Source organism: Mytilus edulis, chromosome 10, assembly GCF_963676685.1.
Source record: "Mytilus edulis chromosome 10, xbMytEdul2.2, whole genome shotgun sequence".
NCBI classification, from domain to species: domain Eukaryota; kingdom Metazoa; phylum Mollusca; class Bivalvia; order Mytilida; family Mytilidae; genus Mytilus; species Mytilus edulis.
Window position 1 is genome coordinate 69,205,617 of NC_092353.1, and position 19,569 is coordinate 69,225,185.

Genomic DNA, 19,569 nt, shown 5'->3' on the forward strand with positions numbered 1-19,569 from the left:
GGTTTTGTTCTCGCAAAGCTCTGTGAAAAGGTCCTCTATATATTCTTTGTCCGTGTTCTATTATTTCTAGTATTTAAATGGTATTCCAAACAGTTGGTAATCTACACGTGCATTTGGCATGTGATAACTAACTTCTTTTATGAAATTAAGATAGTTAATGTTTTAACATATCCAGTACCTTTACTTTCCGACGTTGTGTGTTTATTGATATAAATATTTCAAATAGCAAATATATGAAAATGACATTTGGCACTCCTCGCGTTGCTTCCAGGTGAAACAAGAATAAAGAGCCATTAGGAACGGTCATTATGAGTAATGATACTTGCCCTGTGTATAGGACATAAAATAAGACAAGCTAGCCCCGACTATACATAAATCTACACCTTGTAGTAACATTTGTCATGTTTGTCTCGAGTATGGAGAAACAAACATATTTTAATGTTGAAGGGATATCTAAATCAATACTAAAATACACCATTGTACCAGACTTAGCCCGGGGAGTCACACAAGCACACCTAGGTTAAAACTTTAGCGCAAATAGTTCAGTATGTGCATTTCCCCAAATATATTTGATTGTACTATTACTGACATTTATTACCCACAATTTACTCTCCTTCTTTAGTTACGGGAATTAAACCGAGGATCATAGCAATAAGACCATTTGTAATAATTGATTGATTGTTGGTTGCTTAACGTCCAGTGGCAAATATTTCATGCATATTCAGGACGATTTGTAATAATTAAGATATATGACCTGTTAATGAATAAACGAAAATGGAATCGCTTACATAAGAAAGCAACCAAAACACATAGAAAAGACACATACAGAGGTGAACATAAAGCTATGGTCACGCCTTACCGTATAGCTCGAACGGACGCCGAACGGATGAAAATTTTAGCTATGGTCACACCTTACCGGATAGCTCGAACAGACGCCGAACGGATGAAAAAAAGTTTGAGATAGAACGAAAATAGTGTAACTGCTATACAGTTACGGAAACTAACGAAGCAACATTCTGTTGATAAAATGCTTTTTTAATACTGTTTATGATGTTTATACAATAAATCCTTTGGATGTGTTAGTAGTTTTTGTTATTCGTTCAAATTTTATTTACTATTTTCAACTGTTGTTCTAATGTTGTGCTGATACGCTACAGCTACAGTCTCATGTTAGTGGTCAAAAACATATAAAATCCTGTGCGCGCCATATTCTTTATATGTATCTTTCAAGTAAGGAGTCTGTAACGCAAGGGGTTTCGTATTTTTGTTGAATGTGGTTTTCGATTTGTAATAAATCAACCGATCAATTATTATGTGGGGGGTTTTCATAGCGGAATATCGAGTTTTCTCGTTGATGAAGGCCGTACGGTGACATAAAGTTGTACATACATATCCGTCATTTCAACTTTGGTAAATATTTGTCTCATTGCATGGCAATCATGCCACTTATAAAAGATACAAACACTGCCAATACCAATACCCAGGTGCGGATTCAGGATTTAAGATAAGGCTGGGTGCAAACTTAAATGTTCTTTATTTAGCTGAGGACAACTCATCTATAAATTTTAGGGGGGAAGGGGGGGGGGGGGGTACGCCCGCCACGACCTGCCTGAATCCGCCCCTGATACCTCACATTGATCTATTCCGTCTCGGAACTACTTTTCTTCCTACAAGTAGAAAAGCATGCAATTCATGCGAAGATGAAACTGCCTGAGAGTTTGCCTTTAAGCAAGTCATTCTTATCATCCGCCGTTTACTGGTGACTAGCAAAGCTAAATATAAGAAGCATTAAAATATGATCTGCTTTCCCGAGCGCCTTATTTCATACCCGCTTAAACGGATTGTTTATGGTTCAAGAATTGCTCATTTATAAGTTTTCTGTTGAGTGTTTTAGTGACCAATTTTCGTTTGTTTTGTCTTTTTCACCCTTTATAGGTTTTGTTTCCTGGTCTTATTTGTTGAATCTGTATTGGTGTCTTTCTGTCTTTTGTTTTGCATGACGCAACCAATATTTTTGAATTGCATGACTTTTCGTCATATTTATGATCATATCTATTAGGTATTGCAACTGTATAACGCATTCTAATAGTTTTTCAATAACTGCATTCAAAATTTAATATGCTTTATCATAATAAGCATTATATGAAATTTAATTACAGGGCAGAAGTTGGGGTTTGAGGCTAATGAGGTACAAGATATACACAAATTTGAATAGTAAAATATTTCGTTCAGGTATTTTTTTTTTTATATAATTTCACGAAATTGAATAGTAAAATATTTCGTTCAAGTATTTTTATACAATTTCACGTTATCACAAGAGAATAATCAAGGAAATAATGTTAGAATGTTGAATATTCAAAGCGGCTAGTTGTGAATGACTTCTTTATCATATATTTATCGGAGATGTGAATGACTTCTTTAATAATTTTATTTTTGAAGTTTTTATATATGCTGTATTAAGTTGTCATCTTGAGAGACGCGGAGATCACGGTTATTGAATTATGATATCTGAAAAACAAATTGAATAGGAGAGTGTCAAAATATTGTATAAGAATCACGTTAACGATCGAAATATTATTTTAATTCTTATTGATTTAATAAATATACTTATCCCTAAACCGTAGGATTTATATATACAAAAGTTTCGGTACAATAACCCGTTTTGGAATTTAAGTGGTCAATTTGACAGGAGCGGCTTGTCCATATGGTATATTATTTATTTTTAAAGCTCTAACTACAAAAATATATCTCGTTACGAAATGTAGATAAAACATGTGATACCATTTATCAAAAACATAGAGATACCTCGGGGGCGGAGACTAACATTTGATTGACATATAGTTTTGCTACCTTGAGTTTTAAACACCAACTTACTATTTTCTTCATGAAACATTCGTTTACTTTTTATAGTAGTGGGATATAAATATTGACGATGTTTTTATGGTATCGGACAAATATATATATGTTATGGGATTACTTTGATACAGATACGGAGACTTAATTAAAATACACATTTCGGATTTTTATTAATCAGCATAAAATAATATATGTTATTGTAGTTTAGATTGTATATTTAATTATCATCATTTTCGTCATGGATTTTAATATTATTTCGAGATTATTATTTTTTGTTATAACTTTTCAAAGTGTACAGTGCTATAGTATATGCAAAAGAACCCCAATTCATACTACTGCAACACAAAAACCCGGGGACAATGGATTTACAATAAGGATTTTAGACCTTCCTAAAAACGAGAAATACGTTCCGGGCGAGATATACACAGGTGAGTTTTCTTATCTTTTGATTGCTTATAAAGTTTAATTTGATTCAATTGTTTATTAGTACCACTGACAGAAAATGATGTATCAGACAGTACAAATGAAGTTAATATTATACTGAAATATGGCATATCCAAATGCTATACTTATGTATATATCTATATACGGCATGTGTAAATATGTTTTTGGATAAAAGTGATATAAATTAGCATACTATGGATGCTAATCAAGTAAACATAGTTTGAAGGTTCAGATATCTTTAGAATCCTCGCGTAATCGTATGAAAGTCTGATAGTTTCACAGGTTTGAATTCAAGAACTGTCAGGCTGATGTTGTAGTTTTCTTTGCCGTGTTTTGATACTTTTAACACTTTTATCTCGTATCCCATCACCTCCTCTCCCTTTTTTAAAAGACACTCCTCAATACATTCACGTTTATATATAAATTTTAACGGGAAAAAGTTCATTGAAAAAGATGGAAGGATTAAGTCCACTTTCAGACAAGGAATTCATATATTTGATATATCTATTTCTACTAATTCAGTTAAGCGAAAATTTCTTAATACTATCGAGTAAAGGGACCAAAATCAATTTCTCTCATATAGTGATTTTAAAACCACAAACTTTGCATAAATATATTTCAGGTGAAAGACTTTCTTCTACACGCTTGTTAAATTATCTGACAAGGTTATGCACTGCTCAGAACATGTTGACACAATAAAAGATTTCATTATTGTCAACTTACGTAAATTCCTGCACCACTTATCTACAACATTTATAAAAAACACGTATTGCTTCAGTTTTATGTACATACTTTCATTTTATTAACTTTAGTTAGTCGTGTTTTATACACTAAGTAATTTTAATTTGATCGTTTCCGAACACTTAAATTTTACAAGAAGCATGTAATGAATCAGTTATACATTTGTATACATATACAGTCTGCTTCGTAATCTTGAATGGAATACTTTTTTGACGGCAAATTGCTATGATAATCTTGAACTTCATCAAACGAATTGTAAGATTAAAGCATCTCAAAGTTCCAAATGCAAACCAACTGGTTGAATTATACTACTTATTCGATGATTAATTGAATAGTGACAATGTTGTGAACGGTTCTAAATCTAATATGTTTTATAAATCTTGCATAATGATATATTTATCATCAACGTGGATGGCATTTTATAGGCTAAGAATAGTTTATTCAGTAATATACAAATCACAGTTGGATCATGTTGAAATTATCTAGATATATTGTTTTAATATGCCCTCGAAGAGGGAGGAAAGACGCTAATCGAATAATTATTCACATTAAGAAGATATACTTTACTTACAAGTAGGTATTTCTCTGCTTTTTTAACACGATTTATCATTGCATCAAGTTAATTAGATAAAGTATAAAGGATGATTTTATCAATATCAAAATGACCTGACTTAAGAAATAGGATAGCATATTATTCTTTGATAAAGTTAAGTGCTTGTTTCTTAAAAGTGTTGATTTAAAGTATATGCTAGTTAGATTAAAGTGTTGATTTAATGTGCATGTTAGGTAGATAAAATAAAATTCATTACGATACTAAAAACATTAGTCTTCTGTGAATTAAATAAGAAGAAACCAACTAAAGATTTATAGATAGCATACACCCTTGCAAAGTCAAAAGTTTTTCAAACCTTTTTTTATGGTATTGCCAAGTATATATAAAAGAAACGAACATTATGAATAGAAATGATGTTAACATCTGTAGACAACTATGCCTTCTCATGCCTTTAACAGTTTTTATAGGTTCCAACACCATGATTTCTAACAGCATTTTAAAAAAGGAAGATAGAAATGATAAATTATGGCCATATTTTAACCCACAAAACTTTCTTTATTGAATTTTAATGGTTTTCATTTTAAAAATTTCAAGTCCGTACTGTTGGAAGAATTTATAGTCTTTTGATAACAGAAATATAGAGAAGAAAATCATGGATATGTACTTATCACACTTTACATATAAAATAATTTATACCTGGTAAGTACGCATTTGATGTTTTAAAAGATGATAATAGAATTGAATGTCTTCCTTTTATTTAATTTTACCATTAAAAATTTTATGGTTGAAACATGATAGACTTTTTTACACCTCCTACATACTAGGAAAGACAATAAAACACATTAAAGGATACTTTGACCAAGAAAAAATATCTGCGTACTTATTCTTTAAAAAAAGGGTAGCATGGTTTGTATTAAAACTTTAATTATCTACGGATCAAGAGAAACGGCTACTATGCATATTGTGTGCACCCATTAATTTTGAGTTTGAAATATCTTTATTCAAACTTGGAAGTTGAAGACAAACTGAGAGCGCATAAGTCATGGCAAAAAAACGACAAGAAGTCAGTCAACAGTCGACAAAACTGTCAAACATAGAAGTTTCAGGGCAAATAACCGGGGGGTGATCTCATGTGCCCCGGAAGGGTAAGCAGATCCTGCTCCACATGCGGCACCCGTTATTCAATTAGTTATCTTGAGTTTTTGATTGAGCACAATTAAATTACATTTTATGAAAACAACAAGAAATGACAATTGTTTATTTGATCTTTTGGTCATAAAACAACCGAATTGAAATGTTATGAATATACAAACATAAGAAAAAATATTCTTTCGACGAGTTGGCACTAGTTAGAATAAGGGGCTCATTGATTTTGTCACATTAAGAACTTTATACGCGTAAAAACTGTTAAGATGAACACTTTATTTTAAAATATTGCAAGCAGACGACAACATAAACAAACATCAAAGCAATTTAAGGTCAAACGTATGCATACGGTCATAAATTATACGGCACAGACTATTGTTACGTAAGTTGAGGACAAGAAAACTGTTAAACGTATCATTAACAAATTACATGACTTGCATCTCCCCTTTTGTTTGAACATTGACCTATGACCTTACGTTCTGCTCACAGTGCCGCTCATGTGAATGAAAAGATTTTCCAATAACTTTAACTTTATTTGTCAGAAAGGCAATTAAAAATAGGAGATATACTTCATTCATTTATCATTTACCTGTCGTTCAGTGGCTAATATTTCATTCATGTTTAAGATACAGATGATTAAAGCGTTGTATATCTATGTTTTTTTTAATAAAGTTTAACTTCTTGATTATTTATATTGAACGAAATTTAAAACCTGTTTCTTTTGAATGAAGTGAATACAATGAATGAATATGATCGACATGCAAAGTTTCACTGAAAGAGCGAAAGTTCAAAGCATATACCAATACAAAAAACGCAATGCATGTAGAAATTCCCAAACGTCTGGAGAAATGTCAACCAAATAATTTTCCTCGCCAAAGAAACCTGATTTTTAGGTATGTTAAATACCAAACATAAATTAATCTATAAAGTAGTAATTTAGTGTATCACTTTTACGCTAGGAAATAAATTATGCATACATGATGTATATCTGAACATTATGTAGGTTTATAGACGATAATTGATTCAGGAATAACTTCTATTTGAATAATCCCAATGTTTTAACTACAAATAGGCGTCAAAAATATAAACATATGATAAATTTGTATATTTTTTCTGCATTTGTAATGGGTTTTCACGCTTCAGACGGAATTAATGATTTAAACACTCACACAGCCCCCGAGCGATGAAGTATCAATTCGATCTACGTAACAATGACAATATGAAAAATAGAAGTCTTCTGTTGTGATTTGTTTTCTTGTTGTGTCACTAGGTGATCAATTTCAATTTACGTGTATAACATTGAGGACATGCTACATGATAAATGCAAGAAGTGGTCTTTCCTAATTGCCCTTGCGTTCTAAAAGTCACCTTGAACGACTGATGTGATTGATTTTTTGTTCGAGCGCGACTGTATAGATTTAAACACCTTACACATACACTCGAACGCACCGCTGATTAATTAAGTTTTATTGTAATGGGGTCTTATTGTACTTGATGAGCGTGTGATGAACTTAGACATAGAAATTGCGACGAGAGCAGCAGTTTGAGTCAAATATGTTCGTACATAATGAACATCAGTGTTTTCACAAAAATACAGGTGACTAAAAAAATAATTTGCATCCCTCCCTCTCCCCTTAAAAAAAACCTGACTATTATATCAATCTTCCTTCCTACCGTAAGTTACAAAATATCAAAAATCTTGAAAAAAATATACATTTTACAATGGCAAATGAAAACTCTACACAGTGTAACCAGAAATTAAAATCCGCATATACATATGTTTCTCAGTCAGTTTTTTCGATTCTTACATTGTGTGAAATAAATAAAAGGGACGTTTTTGTATGTAAAGGATATATAATATTGAAAAGGAATTGGTTATCATCAAAAGGATGCATAAACAAGTTACATCAGCCCATATTAGTGAAAGGATACGCCATTAATTCCTGTCATTGGAAGATGAAAGATTATCTCCCTTTCGTGTCTAAATCAGATGTAATAAAACATGTAATCTTTTGGAATGCAGTTAAGCAGACATAAAAGCAAAACCTTTCAAAAAACTCAAATACTTTTAAACGATCATTACAAGCCTTTGATAAATTAGTCTCTCTGGTTTTACAATCCAAGATAGATTTATTTTTATAAACTTGCGGTTTAATTCACAGAGGATTAGCAGTTTAAAAGTATTTTATTATTCAACAATACTTTCATTGTTATATATGCATTGTAGCCGATTAGTAATGATAAGAATATTATAAGATTTTAAGGAAGTTCAGATTAACCTTTGCTTATCTTTAGCTAGAGAAAATCCTCTTGTAATCACGTGTTTTAAGAATATACTAGTACTTATTCAACCCTTCTGCACTTTACATGCATTCCTAATTACATGGTGCACTATCGATCATACAGGTCCCATTTTAAAGAATTCAGACTTGTTTTGTGGTATTTCATTTTTTGTCCATACATATCCATGGCATTTACAGGATTTTTCCAGTGGGAGTCAACCTTCATCCCCATCGACCCTAATTAATAGTTTACAGCTAATTTCCTAATGCATGTAAAGGAAGACTTTGGTAAGCTTATTGCTTTTTTTTTACGGAATAACGTCCAATCAAAATTAAATATGATATATACAGGTTAAAATATATCTATATATATATTTTGAAGATATCAATCTTAATTACATAGGTCAAATTAACATTTATACAAACAGAGCAAGCAAGCCTATCAAAGTTTTACTCCACAAGCTTTTGGAAATTAGCTGTAAATGTAAAAAGTATTTGGTTTTTGGCGTTAGACAAACAACAATCAATAAATCATATATAATTTGTCGAGTATATGTATTCATCCATGCAGACACAGAACTAATGTGTTTTGCTCCTTTTACTTATATGGACGTATTATACTTACACTTTTTCATCGGTCAGATCTTAAAAATCAATTTCACACTACAAAGTAGACAATTGCGTGACATTTAACCTCAGGTGATAATAAAACCTTGTTTAACCCACAAATAGTATTCTATAAATGATTTTGACTATGTAATGATAAAATATTATATGTTTTGCAAACATCAGTTTTCATAATGGATTTAAATAAAATTTGGCAAGTATATAAATGTAAATTCACGTGACCTTGTGACAAGATGACTGATGAGTTTTTTGACAGAATTATTTGATGTTATTTGTACATACTAGTAGTTATATCGAAAATCATGTCTAACATACAAACAATGATTAAACATATTAGACTTTGTGTTTTTTTAATAAAAGTTTTTTTTATTGATATTTTGTAAACAAATGTTCAAGTCTCGTTTTAACGTGACGGTATCTGAATAAAAGCACGACACGTGCCACTACACTTTACAAAATACAAGTACTGAAAAAATGAAAGATGATTTTAGATAGTTACCTGACGTATTGAAAAAAAAATATATGGAGAGACAAATTGGAAAAAGTAATATAAGTATATGGTAAATCTTAGAAACGGATGGAATGCTGTGAAAATCCTTTTTTATGCACTCGATGTGCTCGATCCTTTATAAAGTTACTTGAGAACTTGCACATTTAATACATGCACTGTGTAAATAATTGTGGTAGTAAGTTTATGCATTTCTGCATTTTCCCTGAAACAAACATTGTCAAGAATGTTGTTTATATTTACCACATATCATGGCCGATAGCAACAAAGGCCAAGTCGGCAAGTAAATTACAAAAGAAAAGTGACAATCGAATGGATGAAGACGTCCATTATCCCCCAGTATGACAAATTTCTTCCACCTCAATTGAGTATTACACCCTGTTGATAAACGACTATATATCTACGTATACCTATTCACATTATAGGCTTGTTGTCGTTACGCTCTTTTTAGGGATTGCCGTCCATTTATCTTTTTTACGATTTTTATTTTAAGCTATACACTCCTTATCTATTCAAAGTTTTATCGGACTACAAAACTAGTAGTATTTTTCAAAGTGTATATATCTTGCAAACTTCGTTGTTGGGTTTATTAGCATGCTGATAGTAGATTTCCAAATCATGTCGCAAAATATGACTAGGGAGAAGGATGCATGCATTTTTGTATTGTACTCGGTACCTCGCTTTATATCCAGTAGCAAGTATTACATGCATATTTATGACTATAATAAGATAGTGAAATATGAAAATACTGCTTGGTTAAAACGACACCATTAGTAAGATTTGACCGAGCTAACCCACAATATAAAATTTTACAGGATGAACACTCTATATTCTTACTCCGCGCAGTCCATTCATTCATTGTTTGAAGGACACGTACTATCTGCATTCTTACTTTTCCCGCTCTTGCGTAGTCAACCTGTTTTACAAAAAGGTATTTTTCTCATGAGAATAGACCACATCACCTTATCTATATATTTTACCATGTCATTTCATTTTAGAAAACAGGTTGCATTCTTTATGACATAGGTGATATGCACAAAATTCCAAAATAATGCAGGTCATAGAATTAACTAGTTATAAACTATAATAACTATTTCAAATGGTGATGCAAATTATTTAAACTTTTGATAATATATTTATTTCTTCTCATAAAACATAAATAGTCGCGCTAAGCGGAAAATTTTCCGTTTCATTAGTAACTTTTAAAAGATATATTTTCTTTGAAGTTGAGTGGTTTCAACCGCTCTATGAGGTCATTAGGCAAATTATCATAGAAAATTCATAAAATGACTTTGCAGAAATACACAGGTTTTTTAAGTTTTCAATAATTTACAAGAAGTGCTTTTAAGCTTTACAAAATTCTTAAGATATTTGAGGTGAAGAGCCGTGAAAAATTTCTCCAATCAGTTAAAAAAATCTATTGAAATTTGACTTTTACCACACAGTTGGCGTGTTAACAAGGGTGGTGCCCCTGACGTATAGGGAGTATTATACAAGTGGGACGGTTTGTTTGTTCACGAGTCTATTATGTGTGAAAATAAGTGAGAAGTCCCACTGTGGATGTATTGACACATATAATACATCTCCCTACAGGACAAAGTATATTGATGATCCTCCATCTTAAATTTCTCTCTTCAGTTGAAAATTTACAAAACATAAACCTTATGTTTATCGGTTGAAAATAAATCATGATTGTGACGTTGCAACTAATATTTGAAAATGGCTTTGTAGATGTGTTTTTAAACTGCGGGACATTTGACAACACAATTACAAAGAACTGCCTGTTTTTTGTAAATAGTTTATAATTTTCACAGTTAGTAAAAAGATAAATAATGTAACAAAATTATAGATTAGGATTTGAAATGAAGAATGACGTGATCAATCATATTATGCAATAAATTTCTTCTAAAATATCATGGCCATACAGAGAGCTTTATTATTGTTCCTCATCCGGTTGCTTGTCATAATGATATATTCCTTTTATTTAAAAGTGCAACGCATACGATAAATATGAGAACGCGGATCGAATGTTTTATGTTCATATTTCATCCTAGAACCTCCAAACAGCAGGGTTTTTTTTGCGTAGGGTCATTGACTCATACTATAAAATGAGAACCCGGATCGAAAATTTTATGTTTATAGTTCGTAATAGAACCACTAATCAACCGTTTTTGATGTAGGGTCAATGCCTGGTGTATATTTGTTATTTTGACAATTTAATTTCGACTTACCGAATCTTTGATGATGTTTTGTCCGACCATGCGAGTGTATAGCCAGTTAAGGTCGTAAAAACTTACATCATCGTGTTGTTTTGTATAACGCTGTATTTGGTTAAAACTTATTGATTGCTTTATGTCCAGTGGCAAGTATTTCGTCCGAATTCAGAACAAGAACAAATATAAAATAAGTAAAACAACAAGTACGTTAAGTCTGCTAAGTGAGTGCAGTTTGAGGAAAGACCGTAATTGCAACCGCCTTTCGAAAAAGGTATGTTGGAAACGGACAAATGATTTGCCTTGAAGTTGGTCCCCTGGGAAAGTTCTTTTAAGAGTTTTTAAAAGTAGAGTGAAATCTCTACATTAGACCCTATCCGAATAAGGACTCTCCATTCAACCGGAAGTGGCTGTGCATTTCAACATCCCGTACAGCCAAACGGACGTCCCTCTATTGTATAGTACTATACAAATCCTTGGTAGTATTTAAGTTGATTTTGAAAGAAATGGAATACCTATATTGATATATACAGAATACAATCTTTACCAGAGGAATGTTAAAAAAAAAGAAGCTTACGGGACAATCACCCCTAAATCTGAATTCCAGAATAATATTTTTTTCTGTACAGATTTTAAACGGTCGTTCCCAAGATCCTTTTGGGCTTACTGAATCAGAAAATTATAATTATCAAAGTGCATATTTGATACTGAAATAAAACAGATAAATATTACAATATTTAATGTTCATTTAATGATAATGATATGTTTTTTGTGAAAAGATCAAAAACTTTAAATTCCCAACAGCAGAATAAATCATCTTTTAATATTTGGTGTATAACATAAATTTCTTAAATGTTGCAGATATCTTTATAGTAGGCGGTTTAATGTGTCACTTTTTGCCCCATTTGACAAAAATGTCAACAACATACTTAACCTTTTTTGCATTTATAAGGCAAGATTACAGTTGACTATTTTATCTATATAAAACCCAGACAACAACAAGGTTTTGGTTAGAGGATATTCACTGCCTTGATTCAAAATAACAAACATTTTAAAAGACTGTTGATAGCATATGAATAACGAAACAAACATCTGCCACGCCCCCCCCCCCCCCCCGAAAAAAAACCCGGCAAACAACTTAAAGTCAAACCGTTCCTTTGTTATATATTTGGCTGGTATATGCAAGAGCTAGCTTTGTTAGCATTAACTTCGGTCAAAAAATGGTCGCATACATGAACCATATTTTTCAGATCACCCGCAGCTTTTGGAGGGATTCATGTTGCTAATTTTAAGATTTCCTACTAAGTCTTTTTTGAACTATTTGTCCTTTTGTCGTCTTTCGTTTGTCTGCCATGGCATTGTCAGTACCTCCCGACTGATGAGTTTCGAATGTCCACTTGGTCTCTGTCGTCCCAATTATTTTCACAGGAGACAAATAACATTACAGCTGATTCATGCTTAATTATATGAATTTCTTGCATTCTAGTTTCTCTTCCGGATTTAACTTGAATTATTGTCTATATAGCAGTAACACAATATTTGTTTATATTTATCAATACTTGTTATTAAGTACCTGTTTCCTTTTATACATTTCTTGCTGTTTTGTCACCATTTGAACGTGACATAGTCTTATCTGAAGGAGTAAAGCGGTCTTCTCGATTGCAACGAAGAGACGCATTGTTTATTTATGAAAGAAAACTAGACAAAACACATATGTTTATTTATTTATAGTGAAACAAATTTAACCCATAATTGGCACTTGACTGGGGCTTTGGGGGTGTTTAATTAATGTCTTATGTGTTTCATCATTATATATTTATTTTCAATACGTAATAATATGTTCTGTATGCAATTATTGACGTAAAATTAATAGCTTGCTTTACGATAGTCGATCATTGATGGTGTGAAAAAGCGTCTTTGAAGTAAAATTCTGTCGAATTTAAAACGCATCGAAGAAATTCTAAATGTAATTCTAGCTGTTTTTCAATTTAAACAAATGTATTCTCATCGCTGCATCTGCATCAAGCATTTAATGAAACTTAATTCGACGTCTTCATTCGAACATAACTATTATAATCTGATCATAACTCTAATAGCACAATTATAATCTTGTTTGAACTTCGCAATAGAGTCTAATTATAATAGTGTTAATTGGCGTTCTTTTCTGGCACCTATTATGACTTAGAGGATAGAGGTTACTTTACGTGTAACCATTAACATGCCGAATGTCTCAACAAAGACGTTTTTACAGCATACACTTAATAGCTCTTTGTACCAGTCAAAAGCTTTGATTTGTCTTTCGCCTATTGAGGTATCGTCAAATTTGATGCAAGTTCATTGATACGCCGAGCATCAACTTCATTTAATCATTTCTCTGAATTATGAAATTATTTTACAGTAGCTACGGAAGCGGGTTAGGTTAATCGATCAACAAGTGAACAGTGAACGTTGATGAAATATTTATGTTTGATTACATCATATTATATGGCCTGTCGACGTCGAATTAATAGAAATTATTTTCAAGATTATATACATTTTTGTTACGCTGTCAATTTCATTCAAGGTGGGGTCAGTATTGGTCTTCTTGTAATGCTTGTTGGGTTTTTTTTGGCAAAGGGGGAAATATTATTAGATCCAGTGGCCCGGACCATGGAAGTAATATTTAAAATTACTTCCATGCCCGGACTAATTCGAAGCCGTGAGAGATTTGGCAAAAATATTAGACACAACTCCTTTAAATGGTAGATCTTTTTGCTTGTATTTAGTTCCTTTTAAGTTGTACAAGATAAAATGATGAAATCATATAATAAACTCGTTTATTGACAACCTTTATAAAAGTTGAAATTCATTTACACATTGTCGAGGAAAATTTACCGCCAAATAGTAACACACACATTCTAAGAGCATATTTTTCTCATAAATGTCAAGGAATTAATATAAAATGCTAAACCGAACGAACGGTAACCGCAATATAGATAATAAAATACAACTGCAAGTTTACAAAAGAATTTTACCAGAGGCAATTTAATTTAAGTCCTTTGATGCGCGATGCGTTATATAGCTAAAGCTTGGGTTTTTATATACTCATCTCAATTTTAACACAACGCGACTTGAGGCGCCACAAAATTTACTGTATGCCTGATCTAACGTAGCTTTTTCTAATGTATTTGTGATATACTTAAGTGGGAGCAATAATTGTTCAAATTTATCATAAAAGAAAAATTATCGTTACTTATTATTGCAAAGAAATGGCTGTTTTTATCTTACAAATAAAGATTTCGTAATGTATTATGACCCTCTTCCCCATATTTTATACGTTACATATCCTCCTTCCTGACAAGTTTAAAATACATCTGTTACTTTCTAGCAATAGTAATTACTGTAATCTCTGGTGAAATATAACATATCATGAACGCATATAAATATTGCCTTTCTTCTTTCTATACTGAAACAAAGAAAAGCATTCTCCTATGATACTGGTATAGATATCTTTTAAAGCTTAGATCAGTAGTCAGTGCTTCGGTACTTATAAAGACAGACATTCTACTATGATTAGAAAAAGGAAGACATAGTTTAAAGCAAAAATTAGTACGCAGTGCTTCGGTACTCACACAGAAAGATATTCTCCTATGATTTGATAAAGCTAGATATCTCTTAAAGCTAAGATCAATAATAAGTGCTTTGGTTCTAACAAGCAAAGAAATTCTCCTTTTATTTGATAAACCTCTATCTATCAAAGCTAAGGTATAAGATCAGTAGTGAGTGCTTTGGTACTTTATAATCGAAGACATTCTCCTATGAATAAATAAAGGTAGATATCTATTAGAGCTAAGATATATGGCCAGAGCTTCGGTACTTACAGTGCTTCGATACCAAGATACAAAGAAAGGCATATTTATAAGTAATGGTAGATATCTTTTACAGCTAAGATCAGTAGTCAGTGTTTCGGTACTTACAGTGCTTCAGTACCAAGTTACAAAGAAAGGCATTCGCATATGATAATGATTAAGTAATGGTAGATATCTTTTACAGCTAAGATCAGTAGTCAGTGCTTCGGTACTTACATGATTTTGAACAAACTCTACATAATTATTTTCGTTGATAAATTTAAAAGTAATAAAGAAACAATATTTACAACTCCCTGAGGCAGAGTTGACCTAAGAACAATTTGGCTATGCTGGCGGTCACTCTTGGTCGTATAGCTTTTCACTTGTTTATATCATTGACTTTCAAATGTTTAAGTTTGAAAGTTCCCGGTGAAGACAAATCAAGAAAAGCGCTTCGGATAGATGCATTTGATAATTTTATTTTATGAACTCATCGAACTTTAAACATATATCATTTAACAACTTAAAAATTTAATTACAGCATGAATTATCTATCTACTGGCTTTTACCGCGATTATCAAAAAATATCATTGCAACGTAATACATACAAAACATATTTAAATCGATGTTTTAACTGGAGTGGTGAAAAAATAAACAACATTTTAATAAACTATTAACATTTAATCCACTTTGAAAGGATAGTTTCTTAAATGAGGTTGACGTCTGCTTCAAGCCTTATCTGTTCGACGCCATTTTGCTGAAGCATTCCTTTTATAGTTAATAAGTCACTTGAATAAAAATTCAACATTATTTCTGCTGAATTAGCTCTATAAATAATACCAACAGGAGTCTTTATATCAAAAGGGATCTTTTTGTAATACAATATAAGATTTGAGCAAATTTTGTCTAAAGATTGACTTCCCGTATAGAGTTAATGGGCCGAGAATATATGTCGGATTCATATTGATGAAATTTGAACATATATAAACGATATGGAATTTTTAAAAAGTTCCAAATATTTGAAAAAGGTTAGCATCAATGTGACTTGCACATTTTTTTTTTGACAAATCAATAAGTTTACTCAGAGCTAAAAGAAACCAGGAAGAGATTCCTGAAACACATTCTTATGATAGGCTTTATTATTTAAAAGTTTGACTGTCTTATTGAAAGGATTAATTTGACTCATTTATGGCGAAAGAAGCGGTAAGAAATCATGCGCCGGTTTAGCACAATTTCTGCGCTCCGTGCAAAGGTTGTTACGAATTCCGAATCTTATCGTTCAAAACATTAACATTTACAAAGAACACATTCAGTACTAAAGGGAACAACATATGGAGGACGACAAGACATGCACAGATTGTGAGCTATCAATTGTATTTTTCAACGCATTTTAATGGAATAGAAAAAAAAGATATTATTGGAGACAAAATGTTGTTCAACAAAATGCTGGACGAATTCGAGATGGTTGAAATGAAGCCCAAACGAAACTTTATACTAAACATTAATGGTTTAAGTGACCACTTAAATATTAAAACCCTTTACTAAATACAAATATTGTCCTATAATTTGTTATATCTTGACGGTCAGTAAACCTGTCAACGAATAATTGACCGAAACAAAAAATGGCTGTCCATTCATGCGGAAGGTCATAAGGTCATAGCTTTTCAATGGACCACCTCTGGTGGAAATAATATGGACAAATTACGATATTGTAGAAGTTATTATGAATACCAATATCAATATGAGATATTTTAATGAACTCATTTAACATTTTTTGTAGAAAAATAAACAGGCTGTAGCTCGTTTCTTCCGGTTTATTAGCAAAATAGTGGATATAATTACTAAAGGTGTTGTTAATTGGGGAACATACGAGACATTAAATAATATTAGATGTGTTTATACTTTAGAAAATACCTAAAGTTGAACGGATGTCTTTTCATGGAGGGTGGTATTTTCCCCGAGGTATCAAAGCAAAAGCGCATTTTAAGAGAATTTCATAAAATAGTAACATTTTGACATGTTGTGTTTTATCAGGTGTTGCTTCCATTTTATGTATTTGTTCATAATTTGAAAAAAACAGAAACAAAATATTTACCTTTTGAGCTCAAGGAAATATATCTTTATTTATTACAATGCTACGAGTTTGGCCAATATAGAATTTCATATAATTGACACAAATATTACTTGCATAGAAGAAGAGCTTGCTACAGTAACAGTTGCCATCACTCACATATTTCGGAATTATCTGGCTTATTTTTTAGCACATCCCTTCTCCTTTGACGTATGAACCAAAAACCGACAAAAGTCTTGGATGAATAATTAATTGATTAATTTTTGGTTGCTTAACGTCAAGTGGCAAATATTTCATGCATGTTTAGGACAATGAATGAAAAAAAAAAGAAAACAAACATATATGTAAGGTGTATATATGCAATTTTAGTTTAACTGCCATGAACACAGAAGTTGATGCGCGATTTTAGTTTAGGTAGATCTTGACTTGAAAATTGTTCCCAAGGGTAGCAACTACTTTACGATAATTCTATACAAATCTGAGAAACTGACAGTTTTGTTTTTGCAATTTAGCAATTTTAGAATGGATTTGCTGTAGGCACAATTCGTCTTAAAGTTTAGTAGCACTCTTTTAAATGTAAAGTAAGCATTTTATCGACGCTACAAGTAATCCTAATATAAAATGTAAATTTAGTGCACCTTAAATAGAAATTTAAAAGTCAAATAATATATACGTGTAAACTTCTTGAGAAATCATAAAACCCGTGGTTTAGTTAGGTAACCACTGTCGCCTTACTTTCAATCTTATCATTTTAATTGAAAACTTTTTAGATATATACAGTTTTAATGTGACAGGTGAGCTTGAGTTTTAAAACTTCGATTTCAATACGAGGTATTATTAGCGGCACTTAAACGTTAAAGTTTCCGCCTATTTTCATCAAGCGGACGTCCGTCATCCGATTCATATTTTACACATCTATAGGTTAGACTTTTTTTTAACAATTAACGTGTAGGAGAGTTTTATATCAAAGATTTACATATGTTATAACCATATTCTGGCGGTCTCTTCAGTAGACATTTTATGAATAAGTATAAAATAACAATATTTATGAGGATTAAAATATGACACATTTATCTAACAGAATACTAAATTTCACTTTTGTTATATGATCTTTTCGTTTTTATAGTGAAAAACCTTACCGCTAACTTGACGCAAAATTCAAAAGAAGAAAAGTAAAATCTTGAATAGAAAATATAGTGACAAGTGTATCCAGCTGATTTTGGAACAGGTGTTTGGCAGAAATCGTACAACACTAAGCGTCTCATTAAATCTTACAGGGTACATGTTTCCTTAATCATCTGTTTAAATAGCTTCACTCTCGCTTATATCCATTGATTCTAAGCCCGCTTCTTGCTGTTTCATTCTTTCATTTTTTTTTGTCGGTGGGAATAAAAACTAAGAGTGTCAAAATGTTAAGAATCAGCCGAATACCGTATACACGACCTTAATTAAAGTAATTGAATGTGGATTATAAAAATAGACTATACAAGTATGTGCTCATATATATCATACTGTTGGTTATATTTCATAAGTAATTTTCGCTTAAGTACGTTTTATAAAACGAATTTATAAACCATTTAATAATAACCAGTCTCTCTAAAACGGACTATTTTCTATGTCGTAGTGATTAATTAGTTTTCTGGGGTTTCACGAGATTATGACCACAGGACAACCTGATTATAAGACATCCAATAAGAACCTTCTGACTGTCAAAACTTTAGAATCACTAAACTGTAATTGAAAATGGTCCACGATAGGACAATTTGTAGCCCAGCAAATTATACCATGTCAACTTTTCTGGATGTATCAACGGAGAAATAAGCCTGCAGGGGCGGATGCAGGAATTTTCGAAAGGGGGGGGGGGGTGCTAACCCAGGGCAAAGGGGGGGGGGTGCGCACCCCCGGACCCCCCCTGGATCCGCCACTGGCCTGATGTATCTTTTCAAATTCTGTAGGAATGACAAACATTTTGTATTTCATAATCTGATAATTCAGTGTAACTCCCAGTAAACCATGTTAGAGCCATATATTCACAATTACAAGTTAACCAAGCGCTAGGTTTAAAAAAAAATAAAACTAGGAACATGATAGCTAACTTTTGTTTTGTGACTACAACTATAGTAGATAAGGGTTTGCATAAAAGCAGCTTTTTATTATATCCACTTGACTACAAACAGTTATGGTAATGATTCTTTAAAATGAAAATAACCATTATGAGATTCGTGAGTCCGAAACCCATTTCTTGATTCCCCTAACCAGGAACGCTAAAAATTGAAAGCCAGGTTGTTTAAATACTTCGAA

At 31.9% G+C, this 19,569-nt stretch overlaps 1 protein-coding gene across 1 annotated transcript in view; it reads left to right on the forward strand.

Annotated features, from left to right (window-relative positions):
* The first annotated feature begins 2,832 nt into the window (after positions 1-2,832).
* The window catches only part of LOC139492935 (uncharacterized), a 96,368-nt gene continuing 79,631 nt past the window's right edge, over positions 2,833-19,569 (forward strand). Inside the window, exon 1 of the mRNA XM_071281083.1 lies at positions 2,833-3,284. Coding sequence (XP_071137184.1) covers positions 3,095-3,284 — 190 coding nt within the window. The 5' untranslated portion in view covers positions 2,833-3,094. The remainder of the gene's footprint in view (positions 3,285-19,569) is intronic.